The sequence below is a fragment of the Protobothrops mucrosquamatus genome, unplaced genomic scaffold (assembly GCF_001527695.2).
Source record: "Protobothrops mucrosquamatus isolate PMUCROS unplaced genomic scaffold, P.Mucros_1.0 scaffold1837, whole genome shotgun sequence".
Lineage (NCBI taxonomy): Eukaryota > Metazoa > Chordata > Lepidosauria > Squamata > Viperidae > Protobothrops > Protobothrops mucrosquamatus.
In genome coordinates this window covers 90,912-111,391 of record NW_015387969.1, presented here as the reverse complement: position 1 = coordinate 111,391, position 20,480 = coordinate 90,912, and the positions used below count along the sequence as shown (strand labels likewise).

Here is a 20,480-nt window from a genome sequence, read left to right as displayed (position 1 = left end):
TTTTCCCCATGAAGTAGCAAGAAGCCCTCAATCTGGCGGTCCTTGGGGTCCTTCATATGTTTAGACATTGATTTCATGAAGTCCTCAAAAATGAGATTATTGATGGGAACTGTACTGAATTGTATATTTCTGAAGGGCAACCCGGTTGGAATTCCAATCTGGATGTGGGCCATCTCTGAGCTTTCGTTTATAAGTTGATGGTATTTGCTTCTTTTTGCTGTGCCAACTGTTATAATTCCTAGATTTCCCTGTTAATTTGTCTTCATTAACGTATCTGGAAAGTTGCTAGAATTCTTACTTCCATATTATTTTCATTTTACCCATTTGCTGTATAATACAAACATAAAATGAAGAATTTCTTCTCTTGTACATCTGTCAGATTACAAAACACTTCAATTTTTGCCATGAAAGCAAGTTAACAATATCGGCCCCTAGTTGTATTTCAAAGCTACCGGTATTTGGAAAGAAGAGCCTTAATTTCTGGAACAGGCCATCCTTGAACTTGCAAGGGATGAGTGTGTTCTGTGTCAAATAAATATTTCAATTTTCGTCATAGAAATGAGGCAAATAGTAAGCAAGCACAAAGATTTTTTCACATAGGAAATTATTTGTCATTTTCAACTGTGTAATCAGCCTTGAGATTCTCATTTTCATTGTGAGCAATACCAGGCTCATAGTTCTAGCACTTGAGAGCCTGAATTTATTTATTTATTTGTAATATGGTCAGCAGTTTCCAGTTCATATTTTTGCCTGTTACTTTAAAATATAAGCCACTGGTTTGTAGATTACAAATGACTTACAAATGAGCTTATGTAAATTCTATTCCGTTCTCTGTTCTCTTCTGTTCTCTATTCTATTCTCTATTCATTTCAACTATCATGGTTCATTTACCTGCTGTTTATCCTATATCACACTCTTCAGTTATTTATGTAGGCTACTGATAGCTGTTTCTGTTTAACAGGCAGAAAGGACATATAACAAAAAATTATAAAAATGGATAAGAGGAAGTGAATGAATGGAGAAGATTCCAAAAATCTAACACTACCAGGAATATAGTAGAGGGCAGTACAAGAGGTGGGAAATATTTCATTTTGTTTTCCTGTTGCTGGGTTCGCTCAATGTAATAAACTACTTTGATTTATGATTCACTTCCATTATAAAACATGGTTTACAAACCACAGTAGCTGGATACATAGACTATGGTATGAAATAAACAAGAAAATAATGCATAGGTTTAATGAAATATTGAATTTATTTTATGATTTTAATAACATAGTTAAGTCAAAGTCAGAAAGTTTTAATGAAAATTGATAGTATACAAGGATCTGGGAATTAAAGGAGGAGAAGGAAACTTAAACCACTGTTTCAGGATATTTACATAAGCATGTAAATGTTTTATTATTTGCTAAAACATATGAGAAGCAACACTTGAAAAAAAAATCTGACCAATGAACTTTGAATACAAACTGATGCATAGCATAGAAAGTAAGACAGAATCCTTCACAGGATATGTTGATCTACAAATGGTTTTGTCACTGAACTTGCCACATCCTGCATAGCTTTTGTTTATGTGAAAAGAAGTAACAGAATTTCTCTCTGCAGTATGAAATTGCTTGGAGGGAATGTTTGAATTTCCCCTCCCTGAACATGGAGGTCCAATGAAATCGGAGCCCTGTGTATTTATTTTCAAGTAAATAAAATCACTCCAGGGAGCTACCTGATCTGTAATCAGTGTAATGCACAGTTTAACTATGGATGTGTAATTTAAGAGTCAAGCAAACCATGCAAATGACACTTCTTGTATGTTTACTACCATGTGAGGCACTCCAATCATCATAGCTTGAAAGAGTAATACACATCAACCATGCCTTCTACTTGGCCATATATTTGAAATTAGTGATACCGGCCAGAACAAGCACATGATTTTTCCTTTCAATGAGAAAGGCAATCATATACTTGCACAGTATATTTGCTCTCCTTTTAATGCTGATCCTTTGATTAGGTGTCACAATCTTAGAGAAACACTGAGCATGTACAGATTATCTGGATTTCTTGATAGATTTTCTACAGGACTGCAAGAGAGCTAACTATCTAGCTAGCTATCACAGAGTTCCAAATTGCTTTTTGTAACAGCCAATAGGACACGCCACATTGATTAGTCTTTTTTTTCTTTTTTTTAATATATAATTTTTACTGAAAGTTTTAACAATAATAACTAATGCAAACTAAAACAGATCTGAAAAGAGAAAGACATATATAAAGAGATTCCTAATCTTGACATCAGTTATAAGCACAATTATAATTTTTGAGCACAATTATTTTTTTTGCAGATTTCAGCACCATAGTATGTTATGTACGAAAATACTAGGTTGATCATATGACTATAAAATAGAAATTTAGGATGACCTGGCTTGCTTAGGATGAACTGTACTATGCTTCTTCATGAATACAGTGTAGTAGTTGTATTCCAGAAATAAAACAATTGCATGATGGGTGGTTCATGAAAGGGTAGACAAATGGGAAAGAGAAGGATCTTTTTACTTTCCCCCATAATCATTTTAGTTGTCCTTAGATTGCTAAGGACTTTGTGTATATATTGTGCAGTTTTCAACCCATTATCCAGCATGTTATGCAGATGTAAGGGCCAAACATCTCTGAATTAGTCAAATATCATTATTTCAAAGGGAATAAATAGTTTGAAAGACCCCCAGGTTTCTGAAGTGGCTCTAATGAAAAGCATGCAGAAAATTAGTACCACAATTAGACCAATGAACTTTATCACATATTTCCTGGCTATCATCCATTCATTGTCATGTGGTATTTTTGTTTCCCATCGAGTGTGTCTTTACAATAATATTTTCTGATTATTATCAAAAAAAATATCAATGAATATCCCATGTCTCAATAAATAGCTCTTTATCAAAGGTATAAAATATTATGCTTCTCTCTTACAAGTTTATTCTGATGAATATGGCTTATTCATTAAATTGTTTTATATTACAGAGGAATGAAGAAAAAAATTAACTTTTAAAATAAGCCAGTTTAATTTACTAAAATGCAAAGCAGAGATAGCTGTTGAATTACACCCTTAAACTAGTCCTATGCATGTATTAAAAATTTGCTTAGAAAATAAAAAGAGTAAAAATTGCATATTATAAAAGCTTTAAAATTTCTGATTTGTGAGAAAATCAGAATGAAGACAAAAAGGATATATTTGAATACATGTCAGATTAAATGGACTCTGATTCATTCACGTCGACAATAGACTAGAATATACAAGAAAAGCTTGGCAGTTAAGCAAGTATCTGGATTTGTTTATAAATTAACATTGCTGCAGAGAGACAACTTGACATGTTCTCAGCATGTGAGCATGTAATCCTTTTAACCATTTGTGCTACAATAGATACTACAATATCTAGCCCTCAACATGGTGAATATTTCAACACCTATGTTCTAAAAGACAGTAGCTGCATAATGATAAGAAGAACAAAACAATGACTGGTTCTACATGCCATATCATGAAGTTATGAGCCATTATACAAAATAATCTGTGGATTAATGTGATGAAGTAAATCAATTCTAAAAGAAAATGTAGTGTAATACTTCTTGGAAGCTTCAAAAAGATTGGAGTGTGTTGCCACAATCTGAATTTCTAGTTACATGCTCACATGTAGATCTAAAACAATAAAAACGTTGCTCACACTGGTATTAGGAATCATAATTATGCCTCAGACAACCCATTTTTTAAAAAAGATTCCAGTTTCATTTTTCAGTTATTGATGTTGCACTTTGTACTTAAATGTCAGAACAAAATAACTAATACCTGCAATTTATTCAAATGACATTTCAAGAATATAAGATTTCCAGATTACAAGCTTCATCTCCATGTTCCTTCTAGTATTACACTAAATGTGTAGATTTGGTGGATTTACATAATAGCTTTGGATAATGAATATTTATAATTTAGAATTTACATAATGACTGCAAGTTAAACAAGTATCATTAAAGCTACATGCTCTAATTTATGTACTAAGTTAAAATAACTTTATAGTTTATTTTCATTCATATTAGACTATCAGTTTTTTTCTAAAAAAAAAGTGCTATCAACCTCTGCCAACAAGATTAAAAAAAACTCTGAGGCTATGTACATAATTTCTACTCAAAATTATTTCATCCCTCAGTAATAAATCTGAAAATAGTTCTTAATCCTGTCATATATATTGCTTTAGTATAATTTGATCAGTAAATGTCCAACGAATATCTGGAACACGCGAGAACTGTACAAAGAAATGGGATCTGCAGAAATTGTAGTCTACTGGGTTATTTTTATCATGAATTAATTGTTCATACATTGATCTACTACAGTGACTGCTTGTAAATGTTGTCTTTCTTGCAGCTTATTATGGGTTAGTTCAAGAGGTTTCAGCAAGTGCTGAAAATCTATTTGATCTGTCAGAGAGTTGAACATTATATACAGAGAAGCATGAACAACTGAGATAAATGAGAGTTGAAAAAAGATGCCTGTTTTACTGAGTTTTATGGAAGGCAAAACATACAACACGGTATTAAGAAGTTTGTGACCCCCAAAAAACTTCCATAGTGGGGCTAAAATCACTATTGATTGCAGAAAATTTAAGTTTCAATAATGAAATTGTGAAGAGAAGATTAAATACTGTATGCAGCTGAACTTAATAAGCTATCTGAATACTGAAAATATAACAAAGGATGACAAATCTGATAAAGCATTAAATAATGCACTGAGAGAGTAGCTATTTTGTGAAATGAAAACAACATCAACAAAGTTTTTTTAACGGTGGCAAAAAGAGAATCTGAAAAGCCTGCCCTCTATGGGTGCTGTTGCTAAAGGTAGCATGCAGCTGTAATCTGGAGTGGAAGCAAATGTGAATAAGCTTGCAATAGCATAAAAAGTTACAAGTCAAAATGAACAGTGCTATGCCTGTTCTCGCATGCCAGAATTGTATGATTTTGTAAATTTAATGTAGATTTAAAGAAGATGCCTGCAGAAAATACACTTTATGGAACATATTCAGAGAGCCTCTCTAAAACCCGTTTCCTCTAGATAAGCAACCAGTCACTATTTTAAACTAAATACAACAATGCTGCATATTATATTGATGAAAGATTTGATAATGAAGCAAGGATAATTTCACCTGGAAATCTACAGCATAAATGTGAAAGGAAACCAGTATGGCTCATACTAGAAATAAATGGCACAAGCACATCAATACAACTGGACACTGGTTTTACCGTATCAATTACATCAAAACATCAATATGAGCAGCATTTTAAAAATGCTAAACTAAAGCCATAAAAATACAATACATTTACAGCACAGAAAAGATAATCTGAACTGGAATAAACCCTGAACTGTAAATACAATAACCAATAAAGTATGTATATATTATTACTGTATATATTGTTAAAAAAGGTGGAGCAAATTCAGAATTGGGGTTAGCTGTGACAGCTGCTGCTGGACTGCAATTTCATTGAAATATTTGTTTGATATGCTTTTTTTTCAAAGATTGAGTCTTCCCATTACAGGTGATAAGGTTAAATGAGAAACAAAAGACCAGAAAACTAGAATGGTTGGAATACAGAGAAAAAATCCCAGTTTGTGGGTTTTAATCAGGACTCAAATTTACATTTACATTTTATAGTTATTGTATTATGTGGGGACTAAGAATCACCATACTGTCTGCAAGCTCATATGAAGAGCTTAGAACATGATAGCTATCTGGGAGTAATAAAAATTGAAGGTATTTAGCTTATAATTTTGCTTAATGGCTGGGAATAGACCAACACATTAGTTTGCAATGAGTTACTCTGAGTGTTGCCAATATATTCAGAAGACAAAAACAATATCTCATTATCCATGGGAATGGCCTGTCTTGCCATCTCAATTCATAGAGATTTTGCAGGGCCATTTATGAAACAATCTTTTAAGTGCTGGATGCGTATTCAGAATTTTTGGAAACTCCTCTGCTTCCAGTTACTCCACAATAGTATCCATGAATCTTTTCACCAGGCAAGAATATTTGCTTTCTCTATCTAACCGTCTGACGTATTGGTGAAATAACTTATATCCTTGATATTGCAAAGTTTTCCTCTGTGTGCTAAGGCAACAGTGTTGCCATTTGTTAATACACCTCTTCAATAGTTGTAGAACATCTGAAGCATTTTTCATAGAAAGAAACTTCCACAAACTGTTCAAGAAACTGTTGGTAGCTAGCCAACATCTTGCTTAGCAGAAGGAATATATATCACCTGCTTTCTTATAGTCACCCCTTCAGATCTGGGAAGAGCAAGATGATTGATCTACTTTCTGCTTATTTCACAAAGCCACTGAAGTATATATATTCTCTACTGATACACATAAGATCAAATCTTGATTTTGGTATTACATTCCCTGAGGTTTATACCAGCATCTAGATTTCTTCACTGACTTCAGCTTTCTGACAGACTATAGTTTACCATTGTATCTAAACTATTTGCCTGAATTACCAGCAAAACTGGATTACTGTGGACATTATTAGTCTGATGTCAACCTCCGGTTGAAAAGCCCAACTAAACAAAACATCAGAGCCATTGCAAACTTCTAATGATTACTTTTATTGAGCAGAATCAAACCCGTAGGGTCAAAGGGAAGCTAGCTCTAAGGAAATGGCAGGAAGCAGTTAATTAAAAGAATGAAACATTTCACACCCCTCTCTGACAGTACAGGTTGCATTGTCCAATACATCTTCCAGTAATTATTATGAGAATAGATTTTAGTTTCGCCAAAACAATTCTTCAGCAGCTTCGGATCTCACACTGATATACCACACCTGTAGATTCAAAGGTCTCTTTCCTTCCTCCCTCTCTGTTGACAAGTTAGAAGCCTGCTGTGGTCCTAAAGGCAGTAAGGTTCACAGTTTGACATCTAGAATATGGAGGACAGAAGCATAAATTGCTTGTCCTAATTTTATTCAATCTATCTGACCTAGAAGAACATTTTTGGAGAAATGCCAGTCAGATAGAGAGTGAGCTAGAAGTGTCCTTTATATATTACCTCGGCCATGCAGAAGGCAGCAAGTACAGCCTGCTCCAAAAAGGCCTCTCATTTTCTACACTATTCTCAAAGTGCTTTTGAATCTCTTTTTGAGGCACCTTAAAGATTATATTACCTTTTTTTCAAGCTAGGAAATTTGTTTCTGCTATATGTATTTCCATTACTTTGTTGTCTCACTGGTCATTTAGAATAAACTCCATTGAAAAATTCTGATGCTTTTACCTCAACATCCTATCCAAGAAAATTCCTCAGAAAAACTTATTTTTTATTTTTTATTTGATTAAAAGTAAATACAATTGTAGATGCTTTATTTTCCACTTAGCTATAGGAGTTACAGGTAGTCCTCGACTTACAACCACAGTGGAGCCCAACATTTCTGTTGTTCAATGAGTTTTGCCCCATTTTACAACATTTCTTGTCACAGTTGTTAAGTGAATCACTACAGTTGATAAGTTAGTAACCTGGTTGATAAGTGGATCTGGTTTCCCCCTTGACTTTGCTTGTCCAGGTGACCACATGACCATGGGTCACAGTAACGGTCATAAATATGTACCATTTGCCAAGCATCTAAATTTAGATCACATGATTAAGGGGATGCTGCAAAGTTTGTAATTGTGGAAAACAGTCATAAGTCACTTTTTTCAGTGCTGTTGTAACTTTGAATGGTCACTAAATGAACTGTTATAAGCTGAGGACTACCTAAGAGCTATAGTTTTTCCACTGGAGAAAAAGTCAATAATTAAGCACCACTCAGCCTGAAAAACCTGAAAAAAATGGAAAGTAAGGCTGAGTATTGGAACAGCTTCTGTCAGAGTGTCTGACAAAACTATACTACCAGTACTAAAAATACAGAAGTTATTGAAGGATTTGGTTATCTTGGCATTTACCTATGGAAATGATGCTTAATCCATGTGATTGTAATACTCTTACTTCATTTTATGTATGGGTTTGTACTGATATTGTTCCAATGCTTATATGAATGTAGATACCTGTGTGTGTGTGTGTGTGTGTGATAGTGTATGTGTTTGTGAGATGTATGTGTTTCAGTCCTAAAACACATGCCACCTACTAGTACATCTGCCATGATGGACTAGTTCATCTGATAGTTTTTGCAAATCATTCTCTCTCAGCCCAACCAACTTCACAGGGCTCTTGTTGTGAGGAAAAGTTGGGGGAAAAACTGGTCTGAATGCATCTTAAGTTCCTGCATGAAATCTAATAATAATAAAAATAAATAAATAAATAAATAAGAACCTTATTGTTGATTGAGTTTTAACATGCAGAATTTTTCTACCTGGAGAAGCTTCCAAAGGTATACCTTGCAATAATGAATTCCATGAAAGCCTTGTTTCAGGTAAAAAAAAAATTGTTTGTGTCAATTCCAATTGACTGCAGTCTCCATTAAGATTGGACAGTTGTCCATCTGCAAAAATGAGGATGTTGGCAACCACAAAACTCATTATGTAACGCCGTTAATCAGATAACCTTGATCTGAAGACCTACTTTGGATTACCAACAGGAGGTTGTTATTCATCCTGATGAGAATGCTTATTTTGGGCCCAGTGAGCAAGAGGTGCTTTGTGGTGTCAGTCCATTTGCTATTGATCGCATACAATAGATAAAAGAAGCCTGTGGTAACTGACACCTCCACTTGGTGACCAACATTACATTTTATGAATGGCCAGGCCCACATTTAGACTCCTAATATGTTTTCTTTCTTTGAAGTTCTATCAATTACACTGTGGAATAACTTTCCCATTCCTTTTAAACCTTTAATTCTGTGCCTGGAGTTACCATTTCAAAGCTGAAGGTAATCACTTGTTTTTCTGTAATATTTGAACAAGCGCTTTTAGGTTTTATTGGTTCTGCATTCCTCGCATTTACAAGTTTTTAACCTGCATTCATTTTATCCAGATTTATCCATTGACTCATTCCAAAAACATAAATATGTTAACGATTTGATTGGAGTTTAATTGACTTATACCTTGAAGAAATTTTGAAGACTGTACTGATCTTATCAAAGATTCAGTTGCTGGGGAAATCCCTGCTTTTCTGCTGGATTTGCAAGATGGCAGTAGGGTTCCATTAATGTCATTTTAACAGAAAACACCATTAGGTGAACTCATGTCCTAAGCTCCCACTTTGAAGACTGCCCAAGGTTCCCAACACAATTTTGTTTGACATTTAGCTAAAGACTACCTTTATGATGTAACTGATTTTTCTACTCTGTTGGAGGTCACTTAAAAAGGTTTAATTGTTGCTTTTTGAAAGGTCACTATTAGTAATTCTTTCAAGCCCCTTTCTGCAAAGTAAAGTGCTGATTAGCATTACTTTCAATCCTACCAGGATGTGACTCCACCACTAATATCCACATGACATTCGTAGAATATATCAAAATATTGTCTAACTAAATAAGATCCAAATAAACTGGGTAAATTATACTGAGTTATTTTATTTTATAGCTGTACAACAATAATTTGTTGCTCTTTGTTATTAATTCACCACAAAATGAAATGGGGAAATAACTCTAACAGAAACAAAACAGAAAAAAAGAGATAAAATCCTAGGCAAAACCAATATTTTTCATCTGCTCATCTTGATGGCCTTATATATTTTTCAATGTCCTCCTCCACTGTTTCAGTTGGTGGAGTATTTTTGAAGAAATAAGTCTCAAACTTATTGGGTTACATCATGAGAAAGAGCCAGAGAGTTGGAATCAGATTTAGTTTTATTCAGTAATGATGCATGATTCAAAAACAATGTTTTGGAAGAAACATTGCAAATTACATCTCCTGCTATTCACTGAAATCAACTCCTGCTATTTATTGAAGGATACTGCTTATTATTTTTTTTTTAGGTTTGTGCATAAACCTGAAAAAAGAGGTGATGCTATTTTTAAAATTGCTTTAACTATAAACTATGGAGTTGAAGTCCATAGTCATAAAGGGGCCATAGTTCCCTGTCTCTGCTTTAAAGCATTGGAATCTTTCTAGCACTTTTTTTCTGGCTCCTATTGTAACTTGAAAAAACTGGATTCCGTTTTTTCCGTCAAAAAATATATTCAAGCAAGGGCTAAAATATGTATTTTGAATCATTTTGAAAGACCTGCCATGTTGAGATGATTAAAAAATAAATGTTAGGCTTTCAAGAGCTTTTGGCCTTGATGGGTGTCTATTATCTCCAGAATCTTATCATCCAGCTGTTGGAATTAAAAATGGAAAGGGGACGTTATCCCATTTTCTGCAGAGTTACACAGAAGCCTGGATTTTACAGACCTTTATCCTGACCCAACAGATGCTGCCTTATGTTCTCAAATCCCATGAGACACTTTCTAGGATGACTACATCTAGGTCTAATTCCGATAGAGAGGTAGAGTCTGAGAGGACTGAAATAGAGAGGCAAGGATTTATATTTCATGGCAATTGGAGATTAATTATTATAAACCATTTAAGATAAAGGTAATCCTCAGCTTATGATCACAATTGAGCCCAACATTTCTGTTGCCAAGCAAGGCAGATGTTAAGAGAGTTTTCCCCATTTTATGACCTTTTTGCCACAGTTATTAAGCAAATCACTGCAGTTATTAAGTGAACCATGCAGTCATTATAGCTTCCTTCATAGACTTTGCTTGTCGGAAGTCAGCTGAGAAGGTTACAAATGGTGATAACATGACCCCGGGATAGTGCAACTGTCATAAATTCATGCCAGTTCTCAAAAGCCTGAATTTTGATCAGATGACAGTGGGGATGCTACAACAGTTGCATGTGTGAAAACCGTAAGTCACATTTTTTAGTTCTGCTGTAACTTCGAACAATCACTAAATGAATGGTTGTAAGCTGGTATTTCTGTTGTAAGCAAAAGTGGGCAACCACAGGATTATTTTCTGAGAGGCCATCACTGTTCAGAAGCCAGCTATATTGAAATGGAGAATATCCTTTTATTTACTTCATCACTTTAGGCCAACCATTTTTATGTCAGAACCTGTGAAACAGTGAAATAAAGGACAACTGCTGTTGTCCCATTCTCCAAAGGCTGATTAACTCCCAGTATGAGATGAAATTAAAAATAGCATTCATTTTCCAGTATCATCTTCCTTGCATGTTTATTGAACATAGGGCAACTGCAGTATATGCATATGGAATCGGACAACTCACCACTGCCAACTTGGCATGGCTAACTTGCCATGGGCCAATTCATCATGGGACAACTCACTGTGGGGCAATTTAACAATTCAATTTAATTATTTAAAATAATTTTTTTAAAATTTTTTGTCATTCACATTTCATTCTGTCCCTCCTTTTTCATCCCTTCTTTAATGATTCCATTCCACCATTTCTTTGATATTAGTGTAACTCTTGTCCCACAGCGAGTTGTCCTGCAATGAGTTGGCCATGGAGAGTTGATGCAACAAGTTGGCCATGGCGAGTTGGTCATGGCGAGTTGGTCACGGTGAAGTCATAGATGTATGTATGTATGTATGTATGTATGTATGTATGTATGTGTGTGTGTATGTGTGTATGTATGTGTGTGTATGTATATATGTGTGTGTGTGTGTGTGCGCGCGCGCATATGCATTTGCTGAATAAGCATCACGGAAAGTTAGGCTACCATACCTGGAGTGCAAAACTCCAGACAATCATTACAGTAGACAGTGCCAAAGACATTATTTGATGCTATATACTAGTTGTCCAGATTTTACAGTTCTCTTTTATTCAAGGGTGGAGAAAAGCAGAGCTTATGACTATAATGACAATTTCCTCGTACTCATATATATTTAACAAATCTGTATATTTAAACAAAAGAACCTCAGCATCCAAGTGGGTTGGGGAGGGTATATAATACAAAGTAAAGAGGTAATGGTAATAATGGGCACTTTCTAGCCCTTTCCAAGGTTGCTTAATTGAATCTCCTTAACTTTATTCTTGTTGTTAATAGGCAAATGTAAAATCACTATTCATTTTTCCATACAATGTATAATTTTCATATCCTATCAGATATAAAAAAGACCATTCTTTTTTATAAATCAGGCAACAGGACTACAGTTTCTTGCCATGCTGCAAGAGAAGGCCAAACTTTGGCTCTCATATGGATAACTGGCCAAAGATTTTATCTCAGTGCTGGTTCAAGGTATAGGAGGCCCCTAAGCCACACTGACTGATAGTGCCACTTCTGGCCACTGAAAATATTTTAGAATCATTTTTTAGAATGATTCAGAAGTAGAGACAGTATTTGGTGCCCTCTAAACTTTGATACCCAGGACAAGTACTTACCCAGCCTTCTCCTAAAGGTGGCCTGTCTTGTGCTATGCTACTCATCTGTCACCTCCCTTTTTGTATTCCTGGATATTGGTACAAGAGATGTTGCCCACAGAATGAAAACTGTATTTGAAAACCAATGCAATTTTTCCTCAGCCTTTTTCATTTTTCTATACATAATACATATACTTTGGCCAGAAAATTGTTTAACTTACACATAAAAACAAGTGAAGAATAAAGAAATACCTCAAAGTTAAAAAATAGTGTCAAATCAATGACTATTTTTAAAAAATTGCTAACACTTGCATCACAGATTTACCATTATGTCTCATTGACTGGGATTTATTTACCGATTTTCAAACAGGTTTTGAGATTTTTTTCCTTCCAAATTTCTCAGAAAAACACCATTCTAGGTTCCTGAGCAAATGAATTCTAAGTCTTTTTCCTGCCTTGTATGCAACAGGGTGAGAACAAGGAAAGAGAAGTGATTAGAGTCATAATAATTGTTAAAGTGTACCTGATGGAGAAATATGTCTCCAAGAGATGGAAGGATCAGGTTTCCCTGTAGCTAAGCAGGCCAGTGTGATGTTGCTTCCTTCGTTCGCCACAATATCATTTGAAATATGACTTATCTTTGGAGAAACTGAAATGAAAGAACACAAAGCAATTAAATATTTCCTTATTCATGAAATGCCTTTAAGCTAATTAATTTAGTGAAGTCATCATAGTCAACAATAGGATAATTCTTTAAGGCACCTTTAATGATCCAGTACCCTTCAGATGAATTGGATTCTGCATCACATACTCCCAAACAACAGCTATCCTTGTTCCAAAATTGTAATCTCCAGGAAAATAAATTGTATGAGCCACCGAAACTGAGAACTTCAACATGAAGCACTATTTCTGAGGCAATGTGTTAGCACTCTAATGTGCTATACATTTGTGTTTTGGTCGATACAATATTTAGTCTTACAGAGTTGCATGTATTTCAGGAATTCTGATTTTTTTTCCACCACTTATCAAGGAATGGTTTCAGTGAAGAATGTTTCTATATTTGGAGACTTCATGTATAATTTTATACAGTTCTGAATTGGAAGAAACATTTTTTTACTGAGTCTGCCCTAATAAACTGACTATTGTAGTGTCCCTGTAATAAATGTTCATGAATTTTATCCAACTCATCTTATCTTCATAAAAGTCTAATGAGTTAGTTTAAGCTGAAAAATAGTGATTGGTTCAAGATCACAGAATGGATTTTTTTAGACCAACATAGGTTGAAACCTGGGCTTTCCTAGACTTGAGCTGTAGACTACAGTAATGTCATAGTGTAATGGATATAGTTTTATTCATCAACTTTCAGGGGTTGCATACAGCCAGGAAGGATATGGGCACACAAACATCCCCACAAACACGTATTGCTTTCCATCTTATAGATGGATAAAGATGTGAGTTCTCATCTTTCAGTTTTTCATTGGAAGGAATGATAAATATTTCTGATTATTTATTTGTTAAATTTATTTGCTGCTCATCTCATTGTGGGGCTACTTTGATTATAACCAGGAACACTTGATTTCAGCCAGTATTTATTTACCTTATAATAGCCCCCTACAAAAAGTCACTTTCCCCTTCTTCTTGAAATATTATTCCTGCAGAAGAAAGTAGAGGAAAATAAACAAGGATTTCCCATTCCTTCTTCTTGGAAACTGGACCAGCATTGCAGTCCTAGCTAGCATATAAGGATTTTCTAATAAGGTCAGACTTTTTTTTTCCTGTCAGAGGGATTGTTATCACAGGGTAATGTGCTAAACCAGGGGTCTTCAAACTCGGCCGTTTTATGACTCATGGACTTCAACTCCCAGATTCCTCAGCCAGCATGCCTGGCTGAAGAATTTTGGGAGTTGAAATCCATGAGTCATAAAAGGGCCGAGTTTGAAGACCCCTGTGCTAAACCATTCACACAGCACCGAAGTAAGTGGTAGCCGGGCCTTAGCCAAAGTGAGTGGAAGTGACTCAGCCCCTTTCTCTCTCAAGCTCCTTTTTCTAGTTTTCTTTCTGCCATCTCTCTCCCCCCCCCACTCTCTCTGTCTCTCATATTATATTTTCCAGATGTTAATATATCTCCAAACATTCAGGATTCCCCACCTGTTCTTTTCTGCCTTTTGCCAACAGCACCTCCAAAGTTAGGAGGAATAAATATTTAGATGGTCAGTATACAGAGTGTTCTTCTAATGATCATCAGTACATCGAGGAAAAAAAACCCCAGCTCTAATGATATGTATTAAGTTCCCTTGGTTAAACAGCTCTATAAAAATTATACAGCAGCAGAATCAATAAAAATAATTCTAACCAGCTTTCTTTCACAAGAGTTGTTGCAAGGCTACATCAACGCACATCGATCAATTCCAGGCAGTCTTCCAGGACAAGAAGGAGTGCAAGGAATGTTTATTGAATCTAGCCTCAGGACATCACCCTTTTTGCGCTGCCTTTTTGCGCAGCATTTTTCATGCCTTTTTCATTTTTGCCTTTTAATTTCTACTAAGTACCATTTCTCAATAGCTAGGAGGGGCATTGCTCCATTTTGCTTCCCAGAGATGGGAAAAGAATTTGACAACGTCTCCAGTTTATTTCTACAATACAATTTGTTTACATGTGGGCACAGTTTCAGTGATTGATTTTCCCCGAGGAGACTTACATTTGAAGTGCTGCGTAACAACAAATGACATGGTAAACACTTGGAAGGACCAGGCTGTGCAAAGCCACTTTTAATCCTCTGGGAGTCTTTAAAAGGAGCAGAATGTGGATTGTTGCCAGATTCAAGTACTCTAAGAAGGGATTTCTGTACACGGGAACATGGGCTATGGCTTATTTTCTTTGCAGCCCTCATTCTTTCCCCACTGTGCACACTGGAACCTCAATAGGTGGAAAGAGCATCTCTCTAATATCTGTTCCTGGAAAGAGATGAAAGCAAAATATTCGTGCCCTACATGTTGCCCTGCAGGAAACAGAATACTGGAGAAGTTCTTTCTTCTTCATCTTTCTCCTTCTTCCTTCTTCTTACATCTTCCTTCTTCTTCCTCCTCTTCCTCTTTTCCTCTTCTCTTTCTTCTGCTTCCTCTCTCTTTTCTCTTCCTCTTTTTCTCCTCCTCCATTTCCTCCTTCCCTCTTTATTTTATTTAAATGCAGAGGGGAGATCACATTTTTAAAAAAGCATAAAAGCTATCTTGGTGCCTTGGCTGAATAGACCGAATAAAAAGAAGACTGAGTTTAAATTGTTTTAAATGCAGAGGCAGTTATTCTTAAGAGGTGTAGAATGCCCTGAGGATGAAGTCAGTATGATGTGCATATTTGTTCTTCCTAGAGCTCTCTGTTAATCCAGCATCTATTAGCCCTCAAAACAGATTTATGTGCCACAAGGTGCAGACACTGTACTAGTTTATCAATAGCAGGATTGACATTTGTCCTATATTATTTTATTAACAAGGAGGGTTTATTAAACACTGTTTCTCAGCTATTTAAAATATTTGGAGGTTTGACATATCCTCAGATAATATAGGCTCAGTTTTCTCTTTCCTCCCCCCCTCCTCCTCCTCTTGAGAAAATTGATAATTTTCTCAAGAATTTTCCTGAAGAGTAGAAGTGTACAAAGAAAAGAGATAAAAGTGGTGGATTGACCAAACCACTGTATGCACTGCTTGTGCTTTTTCCTTAATTTTCAGATGTATCTGCTTCATCAGTAGAGAGTTATATTAATATACAATCCCTGGGCAGATTGTGCAAATGTTACACTATTTTATAATTCAGGAGAAAAAGCAGAAGATAAACTTTTTGGGAATAACTCTCTGGTATAACTCTCTCATCTTGTTATATATGTAAACAGAGATGTGTGGGTTTCATTTTGACTAGCCAACTTTAAATGAAGGCAAAACCAGAGAAAAATGCAGAAATTGAAATATGATTGCACAGCTTGCCACAATTTTGTTAAAGTGTTATATTCAACAGCGCTATCTGAGGTGAGAACAGCAGCAGAAACATATCCTACAGCAAAGTGTCAGTAGCAGAAAAAGGACAGCCGACAAATAGCAACTACCTCATATTTAGGATTGAGACTCCCGTAGTTTTCAGAGTGTGTTTTAACCAGGAATGTCCACCAGGTTTGGTGAAAATCCTTAAGACAGTGGCCACAGTGTTGCAACTGAAGCTCCACATACAAAATATAAGCAAGGCTTCAATCACATCCTTGACTTTCTTGCCCATGCTCAGTGAACACTCTAGTTTCAACAACTGTATAATAGGCACATTTCACAAAACCCTAAAGCAAGTCACTAGGCTCATATACATGAGCACTGTGTAGTCTTAAAAGAACAGAATTAAAAGTGCCTTTATCATACCCTGCACAGAAAACAACTCTTTTGATATATTTTATACCAAGTTTGGAGAGCAAGGATCATAGAATGAAAAGTCCTTAGTGCTACTTACTTAGTTGCAGAACACACCCACTGACAGCAGTGCCAAGTGAATTCATGAATATAATATAATATAATATAATAGAATAGAATATAATAGAATAGAATAGAATAGAATAGAATAGAATAGAATAGAATATTGGCCAAGTGTGATTGGACACACAAGGAATTTGTCTCCAGTGCATAAGCTCTCAGTGTACATACAAGCAACAAGTGAAAAATCATAATCACAATCTTCATAAAAGTACATTTATCATAAATCATAATACTGTACAACACTCAGTGATAGGATACTAAATAAGCAAACAACATAAATCATACTAGGATATTAAATAAAAATTAATATAAATCATAAGATACAAACAACAAAGTTATAGTCATAAGAAGATAAGGAGATAGGAAAGATGAGAAGGATAATAGAATAAAACTTTACTAGGTTGTTTGATAAGTGTTGTGGGAATTAGTTGTTTAGCAGAGTGATGGCGGGGGGGGGGGAACTGTTCTTGTGTCTAGCTGTTCTGGTGTGCAATGCCCTATAACATCATTTTGAGGGTAGAAGTTGAAACAGTTTATGTCCAGGATGTGAAGGGTCTGTAGATAGTTTCATAGCCCTCTTTCTGGCTCATGCAGTATACAGGTCCTCAATGGAAGGCAGGCTTTTCCTGCAGTTCTAACTATCTATTGTGGTCTGTGTCTGTCTTGTTTGGTCGCAGTATCAAACCAGACAGTTATAGAGGTGCAAATGAGGCATGAAGAAAGTTTTCAATTTCCTCATGCAATGTTTCATTCCTTGTTTCAAAACTTACTATACAGACCAGGTGCAAATGGAAAAATTTTAATCCTATTAAATGTTTTTTTAAAAAAAAATCAGTTTAAATAAGCAACACACTGACTTTATCCTCACTCCTCATTAAGAAACTAATTTCATTGTGTTAAAAAACTTGAAACAAGACTAGTTTAAATAATTACATACTTATTTAATAATTGTTAAACTATTAAATACTAAATGTAACTATATTTAAAGGTAAAATACTTAAATTATTAAATCCACAAAGCTCAGGTTTGTATTACATGATTGACTATTGGTATAATATGGAGTGCAAAATTGTTTTGGGTGGTTTTTTTGACTTTGGGAAAAACTGCCTTAATTGAAGCTATACAGGAGCCACATAAGTGGTAGAAGACATTTTGAATCCAAAACATTGGAAATGGATTCATAGTGCATGTGTTGAATTAGATAATGAGCTACAATTTTCTGACATCTCTGGGGAATTTTTTCTATTTTTGGCTGATGTCTTATTGATGTTCTGTTTACTTCTTGGAAGGCGTGGATGAGCTGAGCTATCAATGGAATTGCTCCCACATATCTTTAATGTAGCCCCACAGCCAAGGTGGCATGTTGAGAGCTGAAGGCTATGAAGCAATTAGGAGGTTAGGATGGAGGATTAGAGTCTAAATAGAGGGACTCTATTGTATTAAATATGGCCAAACACAGGCTGAAAGTGCAGATGATTCTTTTGGGGCAAAAATTATGGCTCTCAGTTCAGTCTCTGAACTCATCGGTTCAATTATTTCAATCAGGAAGGAAGGTGCTTAATATATACCTTAGAGACCAGAATGGATAATACTTAAAGGCTTACTTTTCCATTTACTAATATAAGATCAGAGTCTGACTATGGATAAAAAGTAAAATAATCAGCAGTAGTTAGGATACACCTAGGGTACAGTTTTTGAAGTATGTTCCTCAACACATGCCAGTTCATGCATAGTTTCATGTCAAACTGTCGGTCCACGGACTGAATGCGTCACACACAGGCCACACTCACCCCAGCTTTATGCAAAGACAAAAAACATCGTGATACATCATGATATGTCATGTGACACGATCAGGTTTGACATCCGTGATGTAGACTTTTAATAATGATATACAATTTAAATATTTGTAATAAATTATTCTTAACATATACTTTTTCTATGTACTTTCCGAACTATATACCATATTTAGATGCAACTAATTTTAATACAACCCTTCCTTCCTTCCTTCCTTCCTTCCTTCCTTCCTTCCTTCCTTCCTTCCTTCCTTCCTTCCTTCCTTCCTTCCTTCCTTCCTTCCTTCTGTGTCCTGTTATCAGGGCCTTAGCAAAGCCCCCTTAGGGTCTTGTGAATTTATCTATGGATTTCCCTATTACTCATGGATTTACAGTACATAGTAACAAATAAACTGATTGTTGCAGACCATTTCCTGGGAATGGATTCTTTCTTGAATCAAATCTGAAACAGTTCTTCCAAATATTTTTGGAGTGTGCCCAACCTTACTTCCATACCCATAATATAATTCTTCCTACTTTAATTATTTCTTTCAAAATGGAATCAAGATAATTATTCTATGATACTTTATTTAAATAGTTGGAGCAATTTGATGAAATACTGGTCTTCCATCAAGCACCCTCCTATGACTAAAACTGAGTAACATCATAGCTTCTTTAATGAATACCATCAATATGCTGGAGGATATTCAGTGTAAAAAAGAGGATACGAATCCTGTACATGAAATCTAAATTAGAAAAAAAAAAAGAATACAGAATGAATGGATAGCAGGTTGAAAAATTCAGCGATACTCCAGGGGTAGAATATAGTTTAATTAGAAGGATTTGCAAAAAGTCTTTTTTTTTTTTTAAAAAAAAGGTTTAATATAGCAAGGTATGATTGCATAATATTGCAGGAAAGCCTCGAAAGATCACTGATATGAATTGACTTTAATTATGTGTTTGATATTTTTAAAATGTAGTGTGAAATGCAATGTAGTAGCACAAAGTATGGCAGTGCTATGTTAAAACGCTATGACAGAGGAAACATCGACTCCCATACATGTTTCATATGTAAATAAAAATTAGTAATTTCTCATTGCCAAATCAATTTCTTATAAGGCAATTTTAAGGAAATTATAACAAAACACAAAATATAATAATTGTATTACAAAAGCAAAAAAGCTTCCGATTAAAAGAGAAAGTTAAGTAATTTAAACATATTTATAGGTGTAATTTTCAAATTGTCATTCTTCTAGTTATTAATTCCTTAAAATACTACAGGGATCAACAAAATGAAGTAAAACTGCTGCATTTGCTGTTTCATTTTTATTATGTTAACCTCATAAACTTACAAAAATTACTAAGTTTTTTTTTTAAAAAGCATTCATTTACTAAATGACTGGCAGCTTACATTGGTGTGCTATTTGCTAGATAAGGCAGGACTTTATATGTTTTCACTCATGATTTCCTTGCCTTCTAGTTGAAGTGATAACTACTCTATTTGTTGAAAACCTGTGCCTGAAAAGATGCAAAGAAACTAACATGAAAGCTACCTGCGTATAGCAGTCCTTGTGAGGGAAACAGTTCAAGGGAAAAGGATGTTTTAAAAATAAACAGGATAAGTGTACCAAAACCAAAGAACAAACTGTGACTTTCTACCGGAACGACAACATGCCCATATATGATAGTATGTTGGATGTTGAGGTAACGTGAGCAGACAAGGACAGAGATAATGTATTTTGGTTAGGCGCTTCTGATAGATTGTGACCTCTGCGGACCTTTCCAATGGGACCAAAGGGGAAGGGAAATGGGGCATTGCGATAGGATGTATAAAAATGACTGCTCAACGTGGCTCGCGTGTGGTCTGTTGCTTGAGAACTTCCTG

General features: G+C 35.1%; 1 protein-coding gene across 1 annotated transcript in view; it reads right to left on the bottom strand.

Annotated features, from left to right (window-relative positions):
• The window catches only part of NEGR1 (neuronal growth regulator 1), a gene marked incomplete at its 5' end in the record, with an annotated part of 240,001 nt that overhangs the window by 144,404 nt on the left and 75,117 nt on the right, over positions 1–20,480 (bottom strand). The window contains one exon of the mRNA XM_029285541.1: positions 12,842–12,967. Within this exon, the coding sequence (XP_029141374.1) occupies positions 12,842–12,967 (126 nt within the window). The remainder of the gene's footprint in view (positions 1–12,841; positions 12,968–20,480) is intronic.